The following is a 17,533-nucleotide window of genomic DNA, read 5'->3' on the forward strand; positions in this document are numbered from 1 at the left end:
CAGTCCTCTAGCCCCCTGAAATCAAATATATAGATTAATAGGATTAATATAGACAGATCTTTAAACTATTTGCCTTTTTTTCATTCATTTTATTTTCATTTAGATAAATTCAATGAAATTCACAGTAATGAAATGCTGAGACCCTTCATAATTTTCACATGCTTTCACAGGGAATTCTAAGAAGTATGCATAGTATATATTTTTAGGTGTCTGTAAAACCAATGATAAAAAAGATTGCATTTGCAACATTGTTCGCAGTCAGAAATAAGTCAGCTTATATTATATACTTATATTCTCTTACTCTCATTACAATTTCATTCAGCATTTTGTTCTTCTATTTACATTAAAAAGTCCAAGTGCTTCCATGTTGTAGCCATAAGTCATCACGTGGCAGCTTGAAAAATATTTTGGCACCTTCATGATGAAATAAAACCTAATGTACAATAGGAAGGCATGTGCAATGTTTTCTTTGGTCATTACAACTTTAACATTCCCTTAAAGCTGCATTAATCAGTATTTAATGGATCAGATTACAATGTGTAATGCTGTAAAGGCGTCGCCTGTGCAGTAGTCTCAGAGCCACATAGTGCTCTCTCACTCTGCAGTTCCCCCCAAATATTTGGAGCCTCTTCGCATTTTTCAGCTCTTTTGTTTTGGTCCCCAACCCTCAAACTTCACTCTTATCAGAAATCAGCTGTTTTTAGAGAAAACGTTCTGATTCACACACTGTACCACCTACTTGGCCAGCACTAAATGCCAAACAGATAAAGTTAGTAACTAGCTTGAGAGGATAGTGGAGCCTTTAGCAGCCAAAGAGCCATATATTTTTCTCAGGAGTTAGTAGCAACCAAAATAGAGCAAAAAGGAGAGTGAATATTTTTGATAATACATTAATGTTGTGTACAGCTTGCTTCTACTGACCCCTAGTGGCCAAAAAAATCTGTTAATACAGCTTTGAAAATGTAATAATTTTACACTTTTTATCATTCTTGTACAAGTGTCTTCACTCACTCTAGCAAACGGCAATGAAATTAATTACTTCCAAACTGAATTAAAGTCATTCTCACCTTGAGAACTCATCACTAACAGCCAAACCACCTTCTTAAAGACCAAACCCACAGCTTAACTGAAAAATACTCTTGAGGGGCGGCTACCACAAACATGGCAATGGTCACATTAATGTCAAATGTAGCCAAAGGAATGCACTGAGTCTACTTTTCTGTGGCCTTTGCTGGTCTTGTACTGTAAAAAGCAACGTGATGGGACCAACAGTGAGTGTTGTTTAAACTTAAACATTTTTTACATTATTCCCTGTTAGTATCCCTCTTATTTGCTCTTCATGAAACTCATGTTAAAGGTACCTTATTGTCATTGTCTTGTTCCTTTATTTGCAACCACCATTATTAAATTTAAAAAAAAAACCACACATATATACAAGTGCATTGTGTGTTATATTAGCTTACACCAGTTGACATAAGTTAATTGGTAGACCATTATTCATTTTAAAATTCTGTCCTCTGGATCTTCTTGCACCAATTTTTGGTCATTTTCAATAATCATTTCCTGTCTAAATGTGAGCATGTTAACCATTTTGTGCTTGTTGTAGCAGCTCCTCAACAGTATCCACTCTATAAACTCTACTTGGTGACCTTTGACCTGTGATCTGGTCACATCATCACATGGTCAGGACTATCTTCCCAGTAGCTCCGGGAGACTCAATGATGTCATGGTGGGCCTGGGCAGCCTTGTCGAGGGGATACTGGGCACCAATGACTGGACGCAGCCAACCAGTTTCCATCCCTGCATAGAGCAGCGCTGCACACTCCTTCTTCTCCTCCTGACAGAGGAGGAGAGAGGGGAGAGATGTACAAAAATTATTTAAATTAACTGGAACATGCTATCAGGATTTCTTTATCTTGGCTCCATGTCAAAATCGGTTTGCTGTCTGAATATTTCTTTATGCGTTTATTATCATGTGATCTTTAAAACTCAATGTTCACATGATCCAGCTGTGTTGTGTTTCGGCCTCGTACCGGTGTAGAGAAGAAAAGAGCCACTCCCATGATGCTGCTCTCTTTAATCATGGTGTCTCTGGGGTTGATCTCTATGGGGCCTCTGGAGCCAATGATCTAAAGAAGAAGAGGTAAGCAGCAGCCAGACAGACGAAGGTGTTTACATAAATACGACAGGAATCAGCAGTACTCATAATGGTCTGTACTACAGAACTCTGGACTGTAGTCCTACTGACCGTGACACGTCCTCCGTAGGCCAACATCTGGAGGTCTTTACTGAGGTTGACATTTGACAGCATCTCCACGATCACATCTACACCTCGGCCCTCTGTGGCTTCCTGGAACACAAAAACACACACATGTTCTATATATCTGGTATCTGTAGAAACTAAGCTACTCCAACAGTTGACTTACCCAAAATACACTTTTCTCCACAAATACAACAAACACAGAGAGTGTAAATGTGTAAACAGTTGGTGAGCTTCAGTGTGTACCATGATTTTGTCTGTGTAGCCCTCCTCTCTGTGGTTAAAAGTCAGGTGAGCTCCGTTGTTGAGAACCAGCTTCATTCCCTCTGGTGTCCCTGCTGTCCCCAACACCCTGAGACCCAGAGCACGAGACAACTGGCACGCTGCCACACCAACCTACACATACACATACACACACACACACCATTAGGATGTAGCAGCCATTTAGATATTTATGATGAAATAAGAAAGGAAATAAATAAAGAAAAAAGAATAAAACTCTCACCCCTCCACTTGCTCCATGGATGAGGACAGTCTCTCCAGCCTTAGCGTGGGCTCTGCAACACACAACACAGCAAATTAAAACACATTTTAGTCATATTCTCAGGGGTTACCTGTTTTATTTAAAGGATAAAGCTGGAATTATTCTATATGGTTCTTATTGCCAACAAATCCCATGAAAAGATCAAAACCAACATTTTATTAGTCTATCTCCCCACTTCCCCACTCAGTCAAAATCTTTTGGTTCTTACTGAGACAAATAAAAACGGGTCACAAAGATATAAAATTCATTAAAAAAAGGCTCAGTAACTTCCTAAAACAGCTGGGTGCTGTGCTTTTTGCAAACATTACTCAAAAAGAAGAAAAGGGTGCATTTGTTTGGGACTATTTTCAGCTGCGGATGAATATACATTTACTTATCCTGGAGTCTTTCAAGTACAGGGGCTGAAGATGAAGATGCTAGAGCAAAGGCCATGAGAGTCAAATAAAAGGTTCCACATAAAGTCTGGATCGGATCTGGAAAGAATTCAGGTTCTAGGCCATATTTAAACCCGTGACATCTAATCCACCAGCACTGTGGTTGTTGGAAGAAAGAGTCTGTTTCAGTGTCGTGGTCTTACTTGTGAAGCAGAGCTCTATAGGCAGTGAAGTAGGGGATCCCTATGGCTGCTCCCTGGGTGAAATCTAAAGCGGCGGGCAGTTTGTAGACACAGTCGTCTGTCGCAACAGCGTACTCTGCATAACCTCCAGAAACTGTGGCTGTGGTGAAAACACGATCCCCGACCTGGAGAACACACACAGAAACAAAAAAACTGTAAAAACTGCAAACTAATAGTCTTTGAAATAAAGAACAATGACAACAAGTTGTTAGACTTTAGAAACCTAAACTATTTGCACCTAAAGTAAAAATGTTAATTGTACCAACAAATAAAAGTCCTGATCACTTCTGATCTTGATAAGAAGTTATAATGAAGTTATAATTAGTCTGTGATTCATTACAAAGTGAGAAAGTTCTTTTAAGTTGTGTTTTTTACTTGTGCAGTGCAGGAAGACAACAGAAACTTTTCACTCTGTGTTTACTTTATCTTTTACACTGTAAAATCTAATTATGAGTGATATTAAATTAACTTTTCTTTCATTATTAACTCTGTGTGTTCTTGTGCATGAACCAGTTAAGTCTAGTGAACAGTTCATACTTTGCCACATATCTTTCTTAACTTTGGCCGTGCCAGCTTCCTCCTCTAAGCTTGTTTCAGTAGGAATTTGGGCAGGACGTCCTTCTGGATTTCAGTAACATTAAAAGTAAAAATAAATTAAATAAACACAAGCAGAGAGGAATATAAATCCAAAAACAAAATAGGTGTTGAAAAATGTGTCAGTGAAAAAATAAATAATCTGGTGTGTGCGGTAAACTGAAAAAATTTGGCAGCGGAGATAAGAGAAACAGGGATTTATTCATCTCATATCATGCCAAACTTTAGTGGATCATAACATATCTGGCATTGAATTAATCTGCAGATGCTCCAGTTCAAGATGAGACCAAACTTTACTATGGATGTCAGTTTTTGAGCCACAACAAAGGCCAAAATGTGGCCTGCAACAGACTAGGTAAGGCTTGTTTTTAGCCTAGCCGATTGCTGGAAATGCCTTTTGCTATGTCGCACATATCACACAATGGCGAGGACTGCTGAAAAGACCAACGTCTAAGCTTTCTGATAGGCTCATAAGGAATGGCGCTATAAAATAGGTTTTTCCAAAATTGGGAATCACTGCAACCACGAGAGATCCTTGAGCATACAGTCATAAATCTGCACAAAAAATAATAGGCTGAAGGGTCCAGTAGTATGCGAGATTAGCTGCGAATAGATGCACAAAGGGACACACACGTCAGACCTTTACTGCTGTGACTCCCTCTCCTACAGTGTCCACCACTCCAGCTACGTCAGAGCCCGGTGTGTACGGCAGGGTGGGCTTGCGGCTGTACGTCCCTGCGCGGATGTACGTCTCCACAGGGTTCACTCCACAGGCATGGACACGGATCAACACCTACAACAGAGAAGCCATGAGACAGCGCGTCATGTCAGAGCTGAAACTCACACAAGACAGTTTAAATCTGTGAAAATTATTATGAAAATTTTAAGGCAGATAGTGTATATGCAAAATGTTAACTCTGTAAAGGATTATCATCTTGAAGAGACCGTTTTACAAAAGACATACAAGACACAAGGATGCATTTTGATGTATTGCGTCTTCATATTCATATTATGTAGTATGTCTTGTTTACATTTTGTGAGATATGCACCCTTGCAAATACAAATTTCCATAACTGACTGTGTTTATGGACAATAATGTTTAGTGCCAGTGCTATTTTTTTGTAGGAATAAACATTTAAACAGATACTAAAGTCAGCTGCTCCGTCTGTGGCCTTCATACAGACCACATTTTTTCTACATTTGTTCTGGTACTAGTGGTTATTCAAAGAGATTCAGGAAATAAGTCGTGGATGTTGTCTCTCATTTTCTCATTGTCTTGCAAAATTTAATCAAAATAAACCCTTTTTTCTGATTCCATAAATGATGCCTACACTTATCTGGAAATAATTTCCCTCCCTTGACCAAAAAGTCCTCTATCCAGGTCTCCATGGTGAGAGGTCATGTGGCTCAGGTCTTATCTGTTTGGCAGGCAGCACCTTGAAGTTGCTAGACGTCCTCGCGATCATAATCTTCATACATGTTATCAATCTGCCTGTTATTTGGTCAACCCGTTTTTTTTGCTATCTTGGTCTGTTCTGTATACACATCTATTGCATGTCTGTCTGCCCTGGAGGAGAGATCCCTCCACTGTCGCTCTTCCTGAGGTTCCCTCTATTTTTTCCCCCATTAAAGGGTTTTTTGGGGAGTTTTTTCTTATCCTATTTCAGGGTCTAAGGATAGAGGATGTCTTCTGTTCTGGAGATTGTAAAGCCCCTTGAGGAAAATTTGTGATTTGTGATATTGGGCTTTATAAGTAAAATTGACTTGCTAATTAATTGCAGCTCTAATATTATTTACAGATTCATTTTTCATCACTGTATTTGAGGAAGTGAGATTTTGCTCCTTTCATAAATTGGCTCCGTTTTTCTCTTACGTGTTTTCCTTTCATTAAAACCATTTCTGCTTTTATATTACTAATGTAAATAATTTGATTGTTTATTTATGTAAACATTTCTAAAATATTTCATTTCTTGGATTTCATATTTTTCTTTTTTACGTGTGTATGTATATTCCCTCTGGCATTATGTTCTTTTGTTACTATCCTACAATGTTTTAAATAAAGTTTTATTCAAAAGAAAAACTAAGCTGCAATAATAACAACAGGTGAAAGTTGAGAGGTGAAGCACTACCGGTCATTATAACCTGTTGAATGTGACTCACTAGTTAACCAGAAGCTGCTGTACTGTTAAGTTAAAGGCCTGTTTGTACGCATACAGACAGATTTTGCTGTCTCAGCAACTGGCAGCTTTACTGTTACAACGCCTCTCTTACACATTACAGCACGTGTTTTTACTCTGGTTTAACTTTCACCTGTGAGCTGTGTGCTAACTGATCCACTGAGCGGCGGCCCGGCTCACCTGTCTGTGTTCGGGCTGCGGGACAGTCACATCTGAGCTGAGTCTGAGGACGGACGGACCCCCGAACTCACTCACTCTGATAGCTCTCATCAGCCTGGAGCCCGACATGTCTACACACACACACACACACACACACACACACACACACACACACACACACACACACACACAGAGAGAGAGAAAGAGAGAGAGAGAGACAGAGAGAGAGAGAGAGAGAGAGAGGGAGAGAGGACAAACTTTAGATAAAGTGGGCAGGTAGCTCTCACAAACTTAAGAGGAAACGCCCCACTTACTGAGTACCTTCGGCTTCTTTTTCTTCTTCTTGTGTTGTTGTGCGGCGTGTTTAATAGCGGTTGGCAAACCAGCTTAAAGGCGCGTTACCGCCACCAGCTGGACTGGAGTGTGGGACAAGAGAAATGCAGTAAATTTAAAAAAAGAAAAAAAACTAGATTCTTTTAGCTAAATCAGTTTCTCTTAAAACGTAGTAATGTCACAGTATATCCCTCCCGAAAACCATGAAAACATGCGACTTCTTTTTCAGCGGTTGCAATCGGCTTTATCACCTGATTAGCGCCACCAGGGGGTGGCCTGGGTGTAGAGCAGTAGCCTGGTTTGAGACAGAGAACATGATGTAAACACTAATATGAAAACAAAACAGCACCGTTTTATTCAGCGCTAAACTTTAAACATCACGCTCTGCTCAATTATTTAGCACAAAAAAAATGAAAATGACATAAACACATATAAATACATAAATGCCAAAATAAATAAATGCAAAAACAAATAAATAAATCAATGTAGAAATATAGAAATAGCCTAAATAAAATATTATTTATGGAAATTTAGAAAATAAATCCAATGTTTTAATTTAATTATGTATTTTTTCATTACCAAAATTTATTCATTTATGCTTCTGTCATTTTTTGTGCTGCATATTCAATAAAATGTATCAAGGAGGAGAAGAAAGAGCGTCTATCTACTGCTCAACACTCCAGGCCAGCAGGTGGCGAAGAAGCCGCTCAGGACGACCGATAACACGGAACCAGGACCCGATGAAGAGTTATTCAATCTACACACAGCCTGACCCGGTCTGCAGAGCAGGAACTGGCATGTTATTACACCCCAACGCTTCCCACCAGTCTGCCAGAGGAGCACCTTGACTGGGCACCTCTGTGACTCTGACAGTCACAATCATATCGGTGTTTGACTTCAGAGAAAATGGCATCAAGAGGCAGGTTGGTGCTACAGAGAGTCCTCAGTGGACTCAGAGCTCACACTGTTTGCTATCGAAGCTCAACATCAACCTCAAGTCAAGGACGCCTTCTGTGGAAACCTCATCTCAGACCTCTGAGCTGCTCATCCAGACTCTACAAGTCTCATTCTCTCACCACAGGTACTTTAATCAATGTGCACCAGTAAAATGAAGACTAGATTCTAATTGCCCAAATGTGTCCCTTAAAACTTATTCAAAAATGTGTATTAATCTGCTGGAAAATACATTGCAGGCATGATAAGATGTGTTTCTGTTTTATGTAGACTTTAACTGTGGAGTTTCATTGTGACTTTGAATAAAACCGCTGACGACAGGTCTTTAAAGGACGTGTTCACAGTTTTTCAAGTCTTACTTACATTGAAAGCACGTCTGAAGGGGATCTTTTAATAGCCAGTATGAACTTTAAGTCATCAACGTTTCTGTGTGTGTCGTCTACTTATCTAACTCTGTTTTTGTCATCAGGTCCCAGCAGTCTGTCGTTCAGGAGTCATGTCTGTGGAGAACTGAGATCAGAGCATGTGGGAGAGGAGGTGACTCTGTGTGGTTGGGTCCAGTACCTCAGGTATTATTGTGATACAGCTGTTTACACACTGAGAAGGAACAATCACATATGAGATATCAAAATACGTCTTTAAAGATCGAACAATACTTTAAACACTAGCGGCTCCAGATGACAGTTCGATGTAACATTTAAAAAGCCATATTAAACTACAATACCCAAAAATCGTGTGACACCAGTAAACTGAACACAAAAAGCTCATTTTATCAGCTTCATTTGTGATGTTTCGTACTAAAGTTATGACCAACTAATGTTTGTCAGACCAGCTTTACTCTGAACACCCAACACCAGCATATGATGTGTGATGAGATGAGGAAACTTGTATTTTAACAATGCAATTTCTGCCTCGAACAGACAAGACCTGTTTGTCATCCTGCGAGATTTCAGCGGCTTGACACAAGTTCTAATTCCTCAGGAAGAAGTAAGGATGAAAACACTTCAAAGTCTACAAAACTACATCTGTTATTATTTTAAATGCCATGTGATGGGCATTAAAGTGATTACCACAAATACTAAACATATTCATATTATTACACATGTTGTTTGTACAGAAATGCTGACTTAAGACTGTGTTTTATTCAACAAAGTTTTTTTTCTGTCTTCAGTCTGCACATCATTTGAAAGCAGTGCTGAGTGATCTCACAGCTGAGTCTGTCGTCAAAGTCACAGGGACAGTCAGATGCCGACCAGCGGGACAGGAGAACAAGGTGCGTATACTGTATGTGTCTGTCCTCACACAGTATTGTTTAATGGCTGGATAATAATGATGATAATAATAGTCAAAGTCCAGTAACTTTTAACAGACTGTTTGTAGCGTCCTGGTCGAATAAAGGAAACCTTGACTGATGGTCTAACGCTGTTTATTTGTTTTCCGTGCATTTTATTAAACTAATCTAAGAGCTGAGAGTTGAGCTTATAGGACTTGGTTTTACAATCCTGTATTGTGATCAGCAATCATTCTTTGAGTGGGGGTGGGGGTAAACACTTCACTGGGGTCATCAGGTGGGTATTGATAGGCCCCCACAGCAGCAGAACATCTGGAGGATCAGGTGAGTCAAGGTTTCTTCTGTCAATGATTCAAAAGTAAACAAACAATAAATTAAAACTCTTAATTAGCACATAGAATAAACTCAGAATCCTTATAAATGCACAAATACATTAAACATTCCATGTTGCCACTTTTAACTGGAGCAAAATGACATTTTCTCTGTTCAGTTTTATGAGCTATTTATCTCTGTGAGCTCCTGTGTTACCGTCACACTACTCTTTACCTTTCTCTTACTGTTTGAACCTTACCTTTCTATGTTTACAGGAAATAACACAATAAAAGCCACATAACAAAATACATTTACAAATACAAAACTTTATAAATATCAGTTATGAACCAAACTATGTGGGGTCATTTACACTGTTAAGGGGACACTTGGCCATTTTTTTATATGAAGAGTAAGACCACACATGATTCAGTCTTGTGCTGTGTGTATTAATTTGTCAGTTAATCTCAGTCAGTATTGGCCAGTGTTGAATCACATGTTTGTTTGTTTGTTTTTCAGTAATTAGCAACAATTTGTAGTTTGAGAAAATATCTCCAGCAGTGAAATGAGATAAATAGTTGTTCCCATACCGGGAGTCGAACCCGGGCCGCCTGGGTGAAAACCAGGAATCCTAACCGCTAGACCATATGGGACTATACATAGGCAGCATGCAGTGACCATCTTCAGGTGTAAGAGCAAACATTCACCCTGCATGAAGTGACCTAAAAGTAGTCCAATTAGTGGGATTAGACTGCTGAATATTCCAGTGGATTATTTTACTACCAACAATAAGAATCAGATAACTGGCAATGCACTTCTGACTCCTTCTGAATATTTATTTTTAGAGACTTCTTCTGAACTCGTGTGGTTAGCAGAGCATAATGTTTGAAAGAATATTTTCTCATTCTGCTCCATCTTCTGTTCCTGTTGTTCATGTCAGGCGATGCCAACAGGAGAAATAGAAGTCCTTGCTGAGAATGTGGAAGTTTTTAATGTGTGTCGGACGCTGCCTTTTGAAATTAAAGACTTTGTCAAAGTAAGTTTCTTATGATTCTTGCATATTTTACAAGTGTTCAGATCCAAGACGTTGCTCTGCTTCCTTTAATGATGTTAAGTAATATGGTTTACAATTGCAGATGATCTGACTGTATTTTTGTTGTTTGGTTGTCCAGAAATCCGAGTCTTTGCGCATGCAGTATCGTTACCTGGACCTGAGATCCTCTCAGATGCAGAAGAACCTCAGACTGAGGTCTCAGCTGGTGATGAAGATGAGAGAATACCTCTGTAATGTACATGGTATGGAGAGCAAGCTTCATTTTCTCTTCTCACATAGTCTTTTCCAGGACAGAGGCTGACTGCTCCAGGCTGGGAAACATACTGGACAGTCCGTCACAGAGCAAAACACACTTAACCTGACGTGCCTGTCACTTCACAAAGAGAACAGAAAGTGAAACCAGTTGTAAAATCCAGCTTGTTCTAACTGTAGCAAAACTTGATTTTTTTCCTTATTCTCATAATGTGTTTTTTCCCCTGTTTTATAGGTTTTGTGGATGTGGAAACTCCAACTTTGTTCAAAAGAACACCAGGGGTAAGATCCCTTCATCTTATAGTCATCTGAGTAAAAGAAAATCAACACAAGAATTGATTTGGAACAAAAAGGACACATTTAACTTGATCGGCTGTGTTTCAGGGAGCCAAAGAGTTTGTTGTTCCATCCAGAGAGCCGGGCCGATTTTACTCCCTCCCTCAGAGTCCACAGCAGTTCAAACAGCTTCTAATGGTGGCTGGTATAGACAGGTGGGTGAGGACCATAGTTCAACTCTGTGTGTTGTGGTTGTTTTTTTGTATGTGATGATCTGTGTAATGCCAACACAATCTATCCAGCATTTAAACACTGAACGATTCATGATAGAAAGGTTTAGATTATAGATGGATACAACGGTAATCCCAATAAAATGAACATATCCTCTGTCATCACTGTGTCAGGTACTTCCAGATGGCTCGTTGCTACAGAGACGAAGGCTCCAAACCAGACAGGCAGCCTGAGTTCACCCAGGTAGGATGGAAGAGGGAACTTACACCCACAATATATCAGGGATGCATTGATTATAGATTTTGATGGTACGATTATTGTCTGGGGAAAAATCACAGTTTCATGATTATTATGCATTAATCTATTTCAAAACACTACAGATGGATAAAATGAAAGAAAGAAATTGAGAACATTTTTAATGCAGGTGTTATTAATCACTGAAATGCAATAAATAGATCCCATGGTATAGAGCTGGAAGATCTACAGGATCCTAATGTTAAGTTAGTCTTTTACACCTGGTATATTTACCTGCCATAGCAGCGTTTACTCAGCACAGATGGGAGGAAGCAGCGGGATGTAACTGGTCACACTGAAGCCTTTGAAGGGATTACATGTGGTTTTGGTGAGCTTTTATAAATGTTGCGATGCTGATTTCCCTGCTTTGCTGCTGTTGGTTTACGTTGCACTGAAGTTCCAACTCTTAACTCATCGCTACGTTGTTGATTATAAGTGACACTTTTATATTTAATTCCCTACCAACTCAATGTTTTATTAAGTAACTCTCCACTAAAGTAATGTTTTTCTAACGTAGTTATTACTTACTGTATTACCTTCAGTTGAGCAGTATAGCTGGATGGTGATCTCGAAGATGTTGCATTAAGTTTGAGGTTTTGGATCTTTTAGCAGCGGCTTTTTTTTCGGTAATTTTGTCTTCTTGAACAACCCCTGTTCATTCTTTATGTATCCAAAATACTCCCACACTGACGATTTAAGGCGTTGTGGTGAATACAGCGCTTCAGTGATGGGTCTCTCAGACATTACCAGAACACTCGTCGTCTCCTTTAGCTAACGTCGCCCCTCAAACACAAATAAGGTGAGTCGCTATTGCGACAACATGTGTAACTTTGTGTTTGTGTGTTTTGTGTACCTGAACTTGTTGCAGTACGGCATTTGAAGCTGCTGCATCGGGTTTTTTTCCCCCACTTTGAGCCTTTATTTAAATATGTGAAAGTTTCTTCCAAACATAAATATCATGGTACAATATTAAAGATTTATTTTCCAGACTGCACCTGGAAGTAGCCTACAGTCTGCCGGTTGCACATATGGACTTTTTTAAAAACACAGTCGTCTAGTTTTGTTTAATTTTCCTCACAGTGCAACCGTTATTCATAGAAAATGACGTATCATAATGTCCCTGTTTAGAGAGTGAGAACAGAGACGGTCGGTGTAGTTGAGTGTTTACGGTGACTGTGACGTTTTAAAGCGCGGTTTAAATCAGTTAATCACTGCGTCCATATAAGATATATTTGACCACACTGCTCACTGTCAATGAGTAGTTTTTTATACTCGTATTCTTTTTTGATGAGTGTTAGAATATTCATGTCCGGTCTGTCTTGTAAGACCACTGTTGTGACTCTGAACTATAGATAAACAAATGTTCCCATACCGGGAGTCGAACCCGGGCCGCCTGGGTGAAAACCAGGAATCCTAACCGCTAGACCATATGGGACTATATAGAGGAGGGCGGATTTCAACAACCTCTCTGGCAAACAACCATAATCATTTTTATGATTTATTAATTGAATTCAAATGATAGAAATCAAGTTTAATCAGTTTCAAATGACTGTCTGCAACCCCAAGAACAAAGTCAGCCTGCAGAGCTCAGATATGGAAGTCTGGTCTGAGTCTTGAGACCACTTTTCTGACATTGTGCACTCATCTTCACAACTTCTACGTACTGACTCCCTGCACAGCTAATACATATCAGAAATGTATTTAATTTATTGTATCAGTTTTACTTCTCAGTTTTAATTCTCCAGCATTACAAAACACGTCATCACCTCTTCCATCACATTCCTATGCATTCATTATCTGGGTACTGGGGTGAATACTACAGAAAACAGTTTATTTTCTTTTGGTCTAGTTTCAGATTCTTAGATTTGGTCTCAGTTGTAGGTCTCAGTCCCATTTGGACCTGGTCCCGGTGTTGACTCAGACTTGTCTAAGGAGCTCTGATCTGTGTAATCTGAGTGGTTTTGGGAAGACTGAACTATCTACTGATTATCTCTCCCAGGTCGACATAGAGATGTCTTTTGTGGACCAGGCGGGTATCATGTCCCTGGTGGAGGGTTTGGTGCAGTACTCCTGGCCTGCAGAGAAAGGTCCCGTTAAGGTTCCTTTCCAAACCATGACGTACGAAGAGGCCATGAGGGACTACGGTGTGGACAAACCTGATACCAGGTTCAGTATGAAGGTGGGTGATTGTGAGTTTTTGTGTGTCTTGATGTCTCCTAGATGACATTTTCTAGTGTCTGAGGGATCAGAAGAACCGAGCGAGGCCTGCGACAAACGATTATTTTCATTATCGATTCATTTGTTAGAAAATAGTGAAATAGTGAAAATAGTGAAGAATGCCATTCACAATTTCCTAAAGCTCAAGTTGCCACATTCAAAAAGTTTGTTTTGTCCTTTTAACATTTGAAAATCCAAAGATATTCAGTTAAATATGATGAAAAACTAAGAAAACCAACATATATTCACACATTTGAGCTGGAACCTGTGAATGTCTTTTTAAAAAAATCTTTAACAATTAATTGTTGCAGATTAATTTTCTGTTGATTGATTGATTAATCATCTAATAATGCAGAATTAAAAAAATGAAATAATTCAATTTCTGTAATTACCATTTATCATATCTTGAACATTGTGTTGTAGGCACTTGCAATGAACCTTTTTCTTCCCTTTTGGATGATTTTTTTAAAAATGAAAACTGTTTCAGACTGTATTTAGTCTCACGAACCAGCCTCAATCTTTAGACCTTAGCTTTTCAAGATGAGATGAGACAAAACATAAGTTGGGAAAATATCCTCTGAATTGTTTGAAACCTGCAGCCAACATCTGCTTTAATGGTTTGATAATGACAAGATTTGCCACAAAAATAAACCAGTTGTTTCAGGTGTTACATTTGGCAAACTGTAACTCTGCAACTGCCCATTTCACTCCTCAAGTGTATTTACAAGCAGATTTTGGTGGATCATCTTGGAGAAATGTAACATTATTTCCTAAAGAGTCCAGTGAGTAGTTGTCTCAGCAAAGGAGAGCAGTTATCAATCATCTGTTGTACAGTCTATTTGAAATGACGCCTGTGCTGAATGTGCTTGCTGAGCTTCTCCAGACCACAATGAACGTGGGCTGTGTTACCAAAACAAACTGCTGGGTTTTGGCTGTTGACTAAAAACTAAAAAATCCATGCTGTTAATGGTGGGAAATGCTTCTATGAGTGCTATCATCACGTATGTTCAACATGTCTGTTAGACCAACATGTTTTTGGCTTTCGTCTGTCTGAATCCATCTTTCTTCTGCGTCTATCTGTCTGTCCAGCTGATCGACCTCAGCAAGGTTTTCCTGTCCACAGGAATTGAATTCCTCAGATCAGCTATCAGCCAACCAGGAGGCTCCGTTCAGGCCATCTGTGTCCCCAGTGGAGCGGTAAGAACGAAACCAGGTCCTGTGGCAAAAAATGTACACATGACATATATACAGTACATGGTGTGGTACAAAAAAAGACACTGAAAACAGAGAGAGCTACAAAACTGTATTTGAAAACTAACATGTTTGTTGAAATCTGTGTTTTTTGTCTTGTGTTTGAATACAGAAACTTTTTACTGGGAAAAATTTGGAAGAACTGAAACAAACAGCCAAGACTCAGTTTGGCCAGGTGGGTTTGTCTTGATTCCTTTTCTCTTTCCTTATGTTCATGTCTTGTATTCTCTTGTAATTGTGATTTGTCATTTTTCTTAAGTCACCATTTCATGTTATGTCAGTTTAATAATTAAACCGCCATGCTAGCAGCTCTTAGTAATCCCATATCACACAAACTGTCCTGTCTGACCTCTCTGACATATCCTAAACAATAATAGGACTTTCAAAGTCTCACAAAGGTTTATTGCATGAGTGAATTATCCAGGTGCATCAATAGTTTCCACTACCAGTATTTTCTCATTTTGTGTGTGTTTGTGTGTTTGTCTAAAGGAGCTCAGTGTGGTGCTGGTCAGAGCAGATGGAACGTTGAAGTCTCCCCTGAGAAAGCTGTTGTCTGTCTCAGCCACAGAGGACCTGTTGGAGAAGACAGGAGCCAAACCAGGAGACCTTCTGCTGATAGCAGCTGGTTCCCTCCACACTGTGGTAAGAGACATGAAACTACCTTGTTTCTGTGGAAATGTTGTAGAATAAAGTAACTCTGAAATGTATCTCATCCTACCCTTCCCCTCTCCTCTCTGCTCCACTCTCAGCGCCCGCTGCTGGGTAATCTTCGCTTGCGGTGCGCAGAGCTCCTTGAGTCTCATGGCGTTTCAGTCCGCGACCCGTCAGCCTTCCACTTCCTGTGGGTCGTGGACTTCCCTCTCTTCTTGCCTAAAGAAGATGAGCCAGAACAGCTGGAGTCAGCCCATCATCCATTTACTGCTCCTCTGCCAGAGGACACACAGCTGCTCTACACAGAGCCACACAAGGTACTGTCCTTTAGCTAGTATTCATTTTTGGATATTTAGATATAAAAATACCTGATGTGGAATTTATCAAGCCTCATGTGATGTATTATGTCATTCTCAGGTACGTGGTCAACACTATGACTTGGTGTTGAACGGCTGTGAGATTGGAGGAGGGTCCATCCGCATCCACAAGGCCTCAGAGCAACTTCATGTCTTGAAGAATATCCTCAAGGTCAGTGATGTGTCCATGAAGAATCTGGATGACAGCGTTTTATATTTATTAAAACTAGACATAATTACTTATTTCATCCTCTCAGCTAAGAAAGAGTATAAGTGTTTGGTTGTATATTTTGTATACTTTGTTCAGCCTCACTTTAGAAGATAAATCACTTGTTATAACTTGTTTTGACATTTTTCTGCTCCAGGAGGATCCCAGTCTTCTCTCACACCTGCTGGAGGCTCTGGACTCAGGAGCGCCACCACATGGAGGCATTGCTCTGGGTGAGGATAAATCTGCACTTGAATGCAGCGTGATCTAGTTACTACTCAGCTAATTTAGCACAGTAAAAAAACATAAAAGTGTATTTTTACACCAACGATTTTGTTGCTTAATTAGACATTTGATTAGATGACAGTTATGATAAATATAAGGTACATTTTAAACACTTAACTTTACTGAAAATGTCATTATTAATATATTTAAATAAAAACACAAAGCACAGAGAATACAATTTGTACACTTTGGATATGCTGCAACTTAGTTCTGAGACAAAGTGGCAGCTGTTCACTGAGCAGAGCTTGTATACAAAAAATATATAACATTCAATACTATGATTAAAAATGCACAAATAAAGAGCTAAAAAAAATGGTTATATATTAATTAAGTTGTCCTGTTACCTTCTTTCTTAGGTTTGGACCGGCTGGTCTCCATTATGGTCGGGGCTCCCAGCATCCGTGACGTCATAGCCTTCCCCAAGTCGTTCCGGGGTCATGACGTCATGAGCCACGCTCCTGACTTTGTATCTGAGGAGGAGCTGAAGTCTTATCACATCTCAGTCAAATGGCCAACAGAGGGAGGAGGAGGAGGAGGAGGAGGAGGAGAAGAGGGCAAGTGAAGAGAAGGAAGAGATGAAGAGACATCAGAGGATGGGGTGATGCTTCCCAGATCTTTCTAGCCCACACAACACAGGAAACAGGACGAGCAGACAACCAGCAGGTGGTGTAGAGGCTGAAGTCTATGGAGATCTCTGCCCGCTGGCCGGCAGATATGAGGAGGAGGAGAGAAAATGAGGAGGAGGTGATGTTGTGGCTGCATCTGACTACTGTTACTTTGAAATGGATGAGAAAATATATGGAAATACATAGAAACAGCCACAGAATGGATATCTGAAAAACTGACTGGTTCAACAAAGAAGAAAAGCTCACAACAAGTCTGATAATGAAAGACACTTGTGGTTGTGACCGTGGTGGACTTATATGTTGGTACTGAATCATTTGTATTATGATGGTTCTTCCCCGACTAGTGAATGAAATGATCATTTACAAGTTTGTGTCACATGATGGTCCAAATGTTGTTTCAGAGCGTACTCCATCTTGACAACATTAAAGCCTGGAGAAATACTTCATATCTGATTTTGTGACTCAGTGAGGTGTTGTTTGTCCACCATGAGATTCCAGTACAGCTACATTATCAAACCATTCAGTGAGCCATCGTGTGCTGTATGGAAGCATCTGCTTATGCTTCTCCACTCATTTCTTCAGGTGCCTCCACACC

General features: G+C 39.7%; 2 protein-coding genes and 2 non-coding genes across 5 annotated transcripts; 1 reads left to right on the forward strand and 3 right to left on the reverse strand.

Annotated features, from left to right (window-relative positions):
* Positions 1 to 20: 20 nt before the first annotated feature.
* cryz (crystallin, zeta (quinone reductase)) lies at positions 21 to 6,896 on the reverse strand. Of its 2 annotated transcripts, none has more exons than XM_042429398.1 (9): positions 6,672 to 6,896; positions 6,372 to 6,481; positions 4,655 to 4,807; positions 3,382 to 3,545; positions 2,766 to 2,817; positions 2,507 to 2,656; positions 2,249 to 2,350; positions 2,034 to 2,129; positions 21 to 1,837 (listed from the first exon to the last, which is right to left on the reverse strand). In XM_042429398.1, the coding sequence occupies exons 2-9, from the start codon at positions 6,477 to 6,479 to the stop codon at positions 1,676 to 1,678; spliced, it is 987 nt and encodes a 328-aa protein (XP_042285332.1). In that variant the 5' UTR covers positions 6,480 to 6,481; positions 6,672 to 6,896; the 3' UTR covers positions 21 to 1,675. The 2 variants fall into 2 exon arrangements, with proteins under 2 accessions (XP_042285332.1, XP_042285331.1); XM_042429397.1 differs by having other exon boundaries at positions 6,665 to 6,896.
* Positions 6,897 to 7,417: 521 nt separating this feature from the next.
* On the forward strand, positions 7,418 to 17,379 carry dars2 (aspartyl-tRNA synthetase 2, mitochondrial). The gene is made up of 17 exons (XM_042429988.1): positions 7,418 to 7,764; positions 8,107 to 8,206; positions 8,558 to 8,624; positions 8,809 to 8,910; positions 10,178 to 10,273; positions 10,410 to 10,533; positions 10,779 to 10,825; positions 10,928 to 11,034; positions 11,224 to 11,293; positions 13,344 to 13,523; positions 14,651 to 14,758; positions 14,925 to 14,987; positions 15,302 to 15,454; positions 15,562 to 15,780; positions 15,881 to 15,991; positions 16,185 to 16,260; positions 16,669 to 17,379. The coding sequence occupies exons 1-17, from the start codon at positions 7,590 to 7,592 to the stop codon at positions 16,872 to 16,874; spliced, it is 2,004 nt and encodes a 667-aa protein (XP_042285922.1). The 5' UTR covers positions 7,418 to 7,589; the 3' UTR covers positions 16,875 to 17,379.
* trnae-uuc lies at positions 9,819 to 9,890 on the reverse strand. The gene has a single exon. It is a non-coding gene; the product is annotated as a tRNA-Glu (tRNA).
* Positions 12,708 to 12,779, reverse strand: trnae-uuc. The gene has a single exon. It is a non-coding gene; the product is annotated as a tRNA-Glu (tRNA).
* Positions 17,380 to 17,533: the final 154 nt, after the last annotated feature.

This window comes from Thunnus maccoyii, chromosome 12, assembly GCF_910596095.1.
Source record: "Thunnus maccoyii chromosome 12, fThuMac1.1, whole genome shotgun sequence".
Classification (NCBI taxonomy): Eukaryota; Metazoa; Chordata; class Actinopteri; order Scombriformes; family Scombridae; genus Thunnus; species Thunnus maccoyii.

What these genes read in the sequence shown, in the direction of transcription:
- cryz (XM_042429398.1), bottom strand. Translation starts at nt 6,479, where the DNA reads ATGTCGGGCTCCAGGCTGATGAGAGCTATCAGAGTGAGTGAGTTCGGG. An exon ending in AGGGAGTCACAGCAGTAAAG is followed by an intron (nt 3,546 to 4,654) that starts GTCTGACGTGTG and finishes TGTGTTCTCCAG; the next exon opens with GTCGGGGATCGTGTTTTCAC. An exon ending in GCTACACAGACAAAATCATG is followed by an intron (nt 2,351 to 2,506) that starts GTACACACTGAA and finishes TTTGTGTTCCAG; the next exon opens with GAAGCCACAGAGGGCCGAGG.
- dars2 (XM_042429988.1), top strand. Translation starts at nt 7,590, where the DNA reads ATGGCATCAAGAGGCAGGTTGGTGCTACAGAGAGTCCTCAGTGGACTC. An exon ending in GGTTGGGTCCAGTACCTCAG is followed by an intron (nt 8,207 to 8,557) that starts GTATTATTGTGA and finishes TGCCTCGAACAG; the next exon opens with ACAAGACCTGTTTGTCATCC. An exon ending in TCTGTGTCCCCAGTGGAGCG is followed by an intron (nt 14,759 to 14,924) that starts GTAAGAACGAAA and finishes GTTTGAATACAG; the next exon opens with AAACTTTTTACTGGGAAAAA.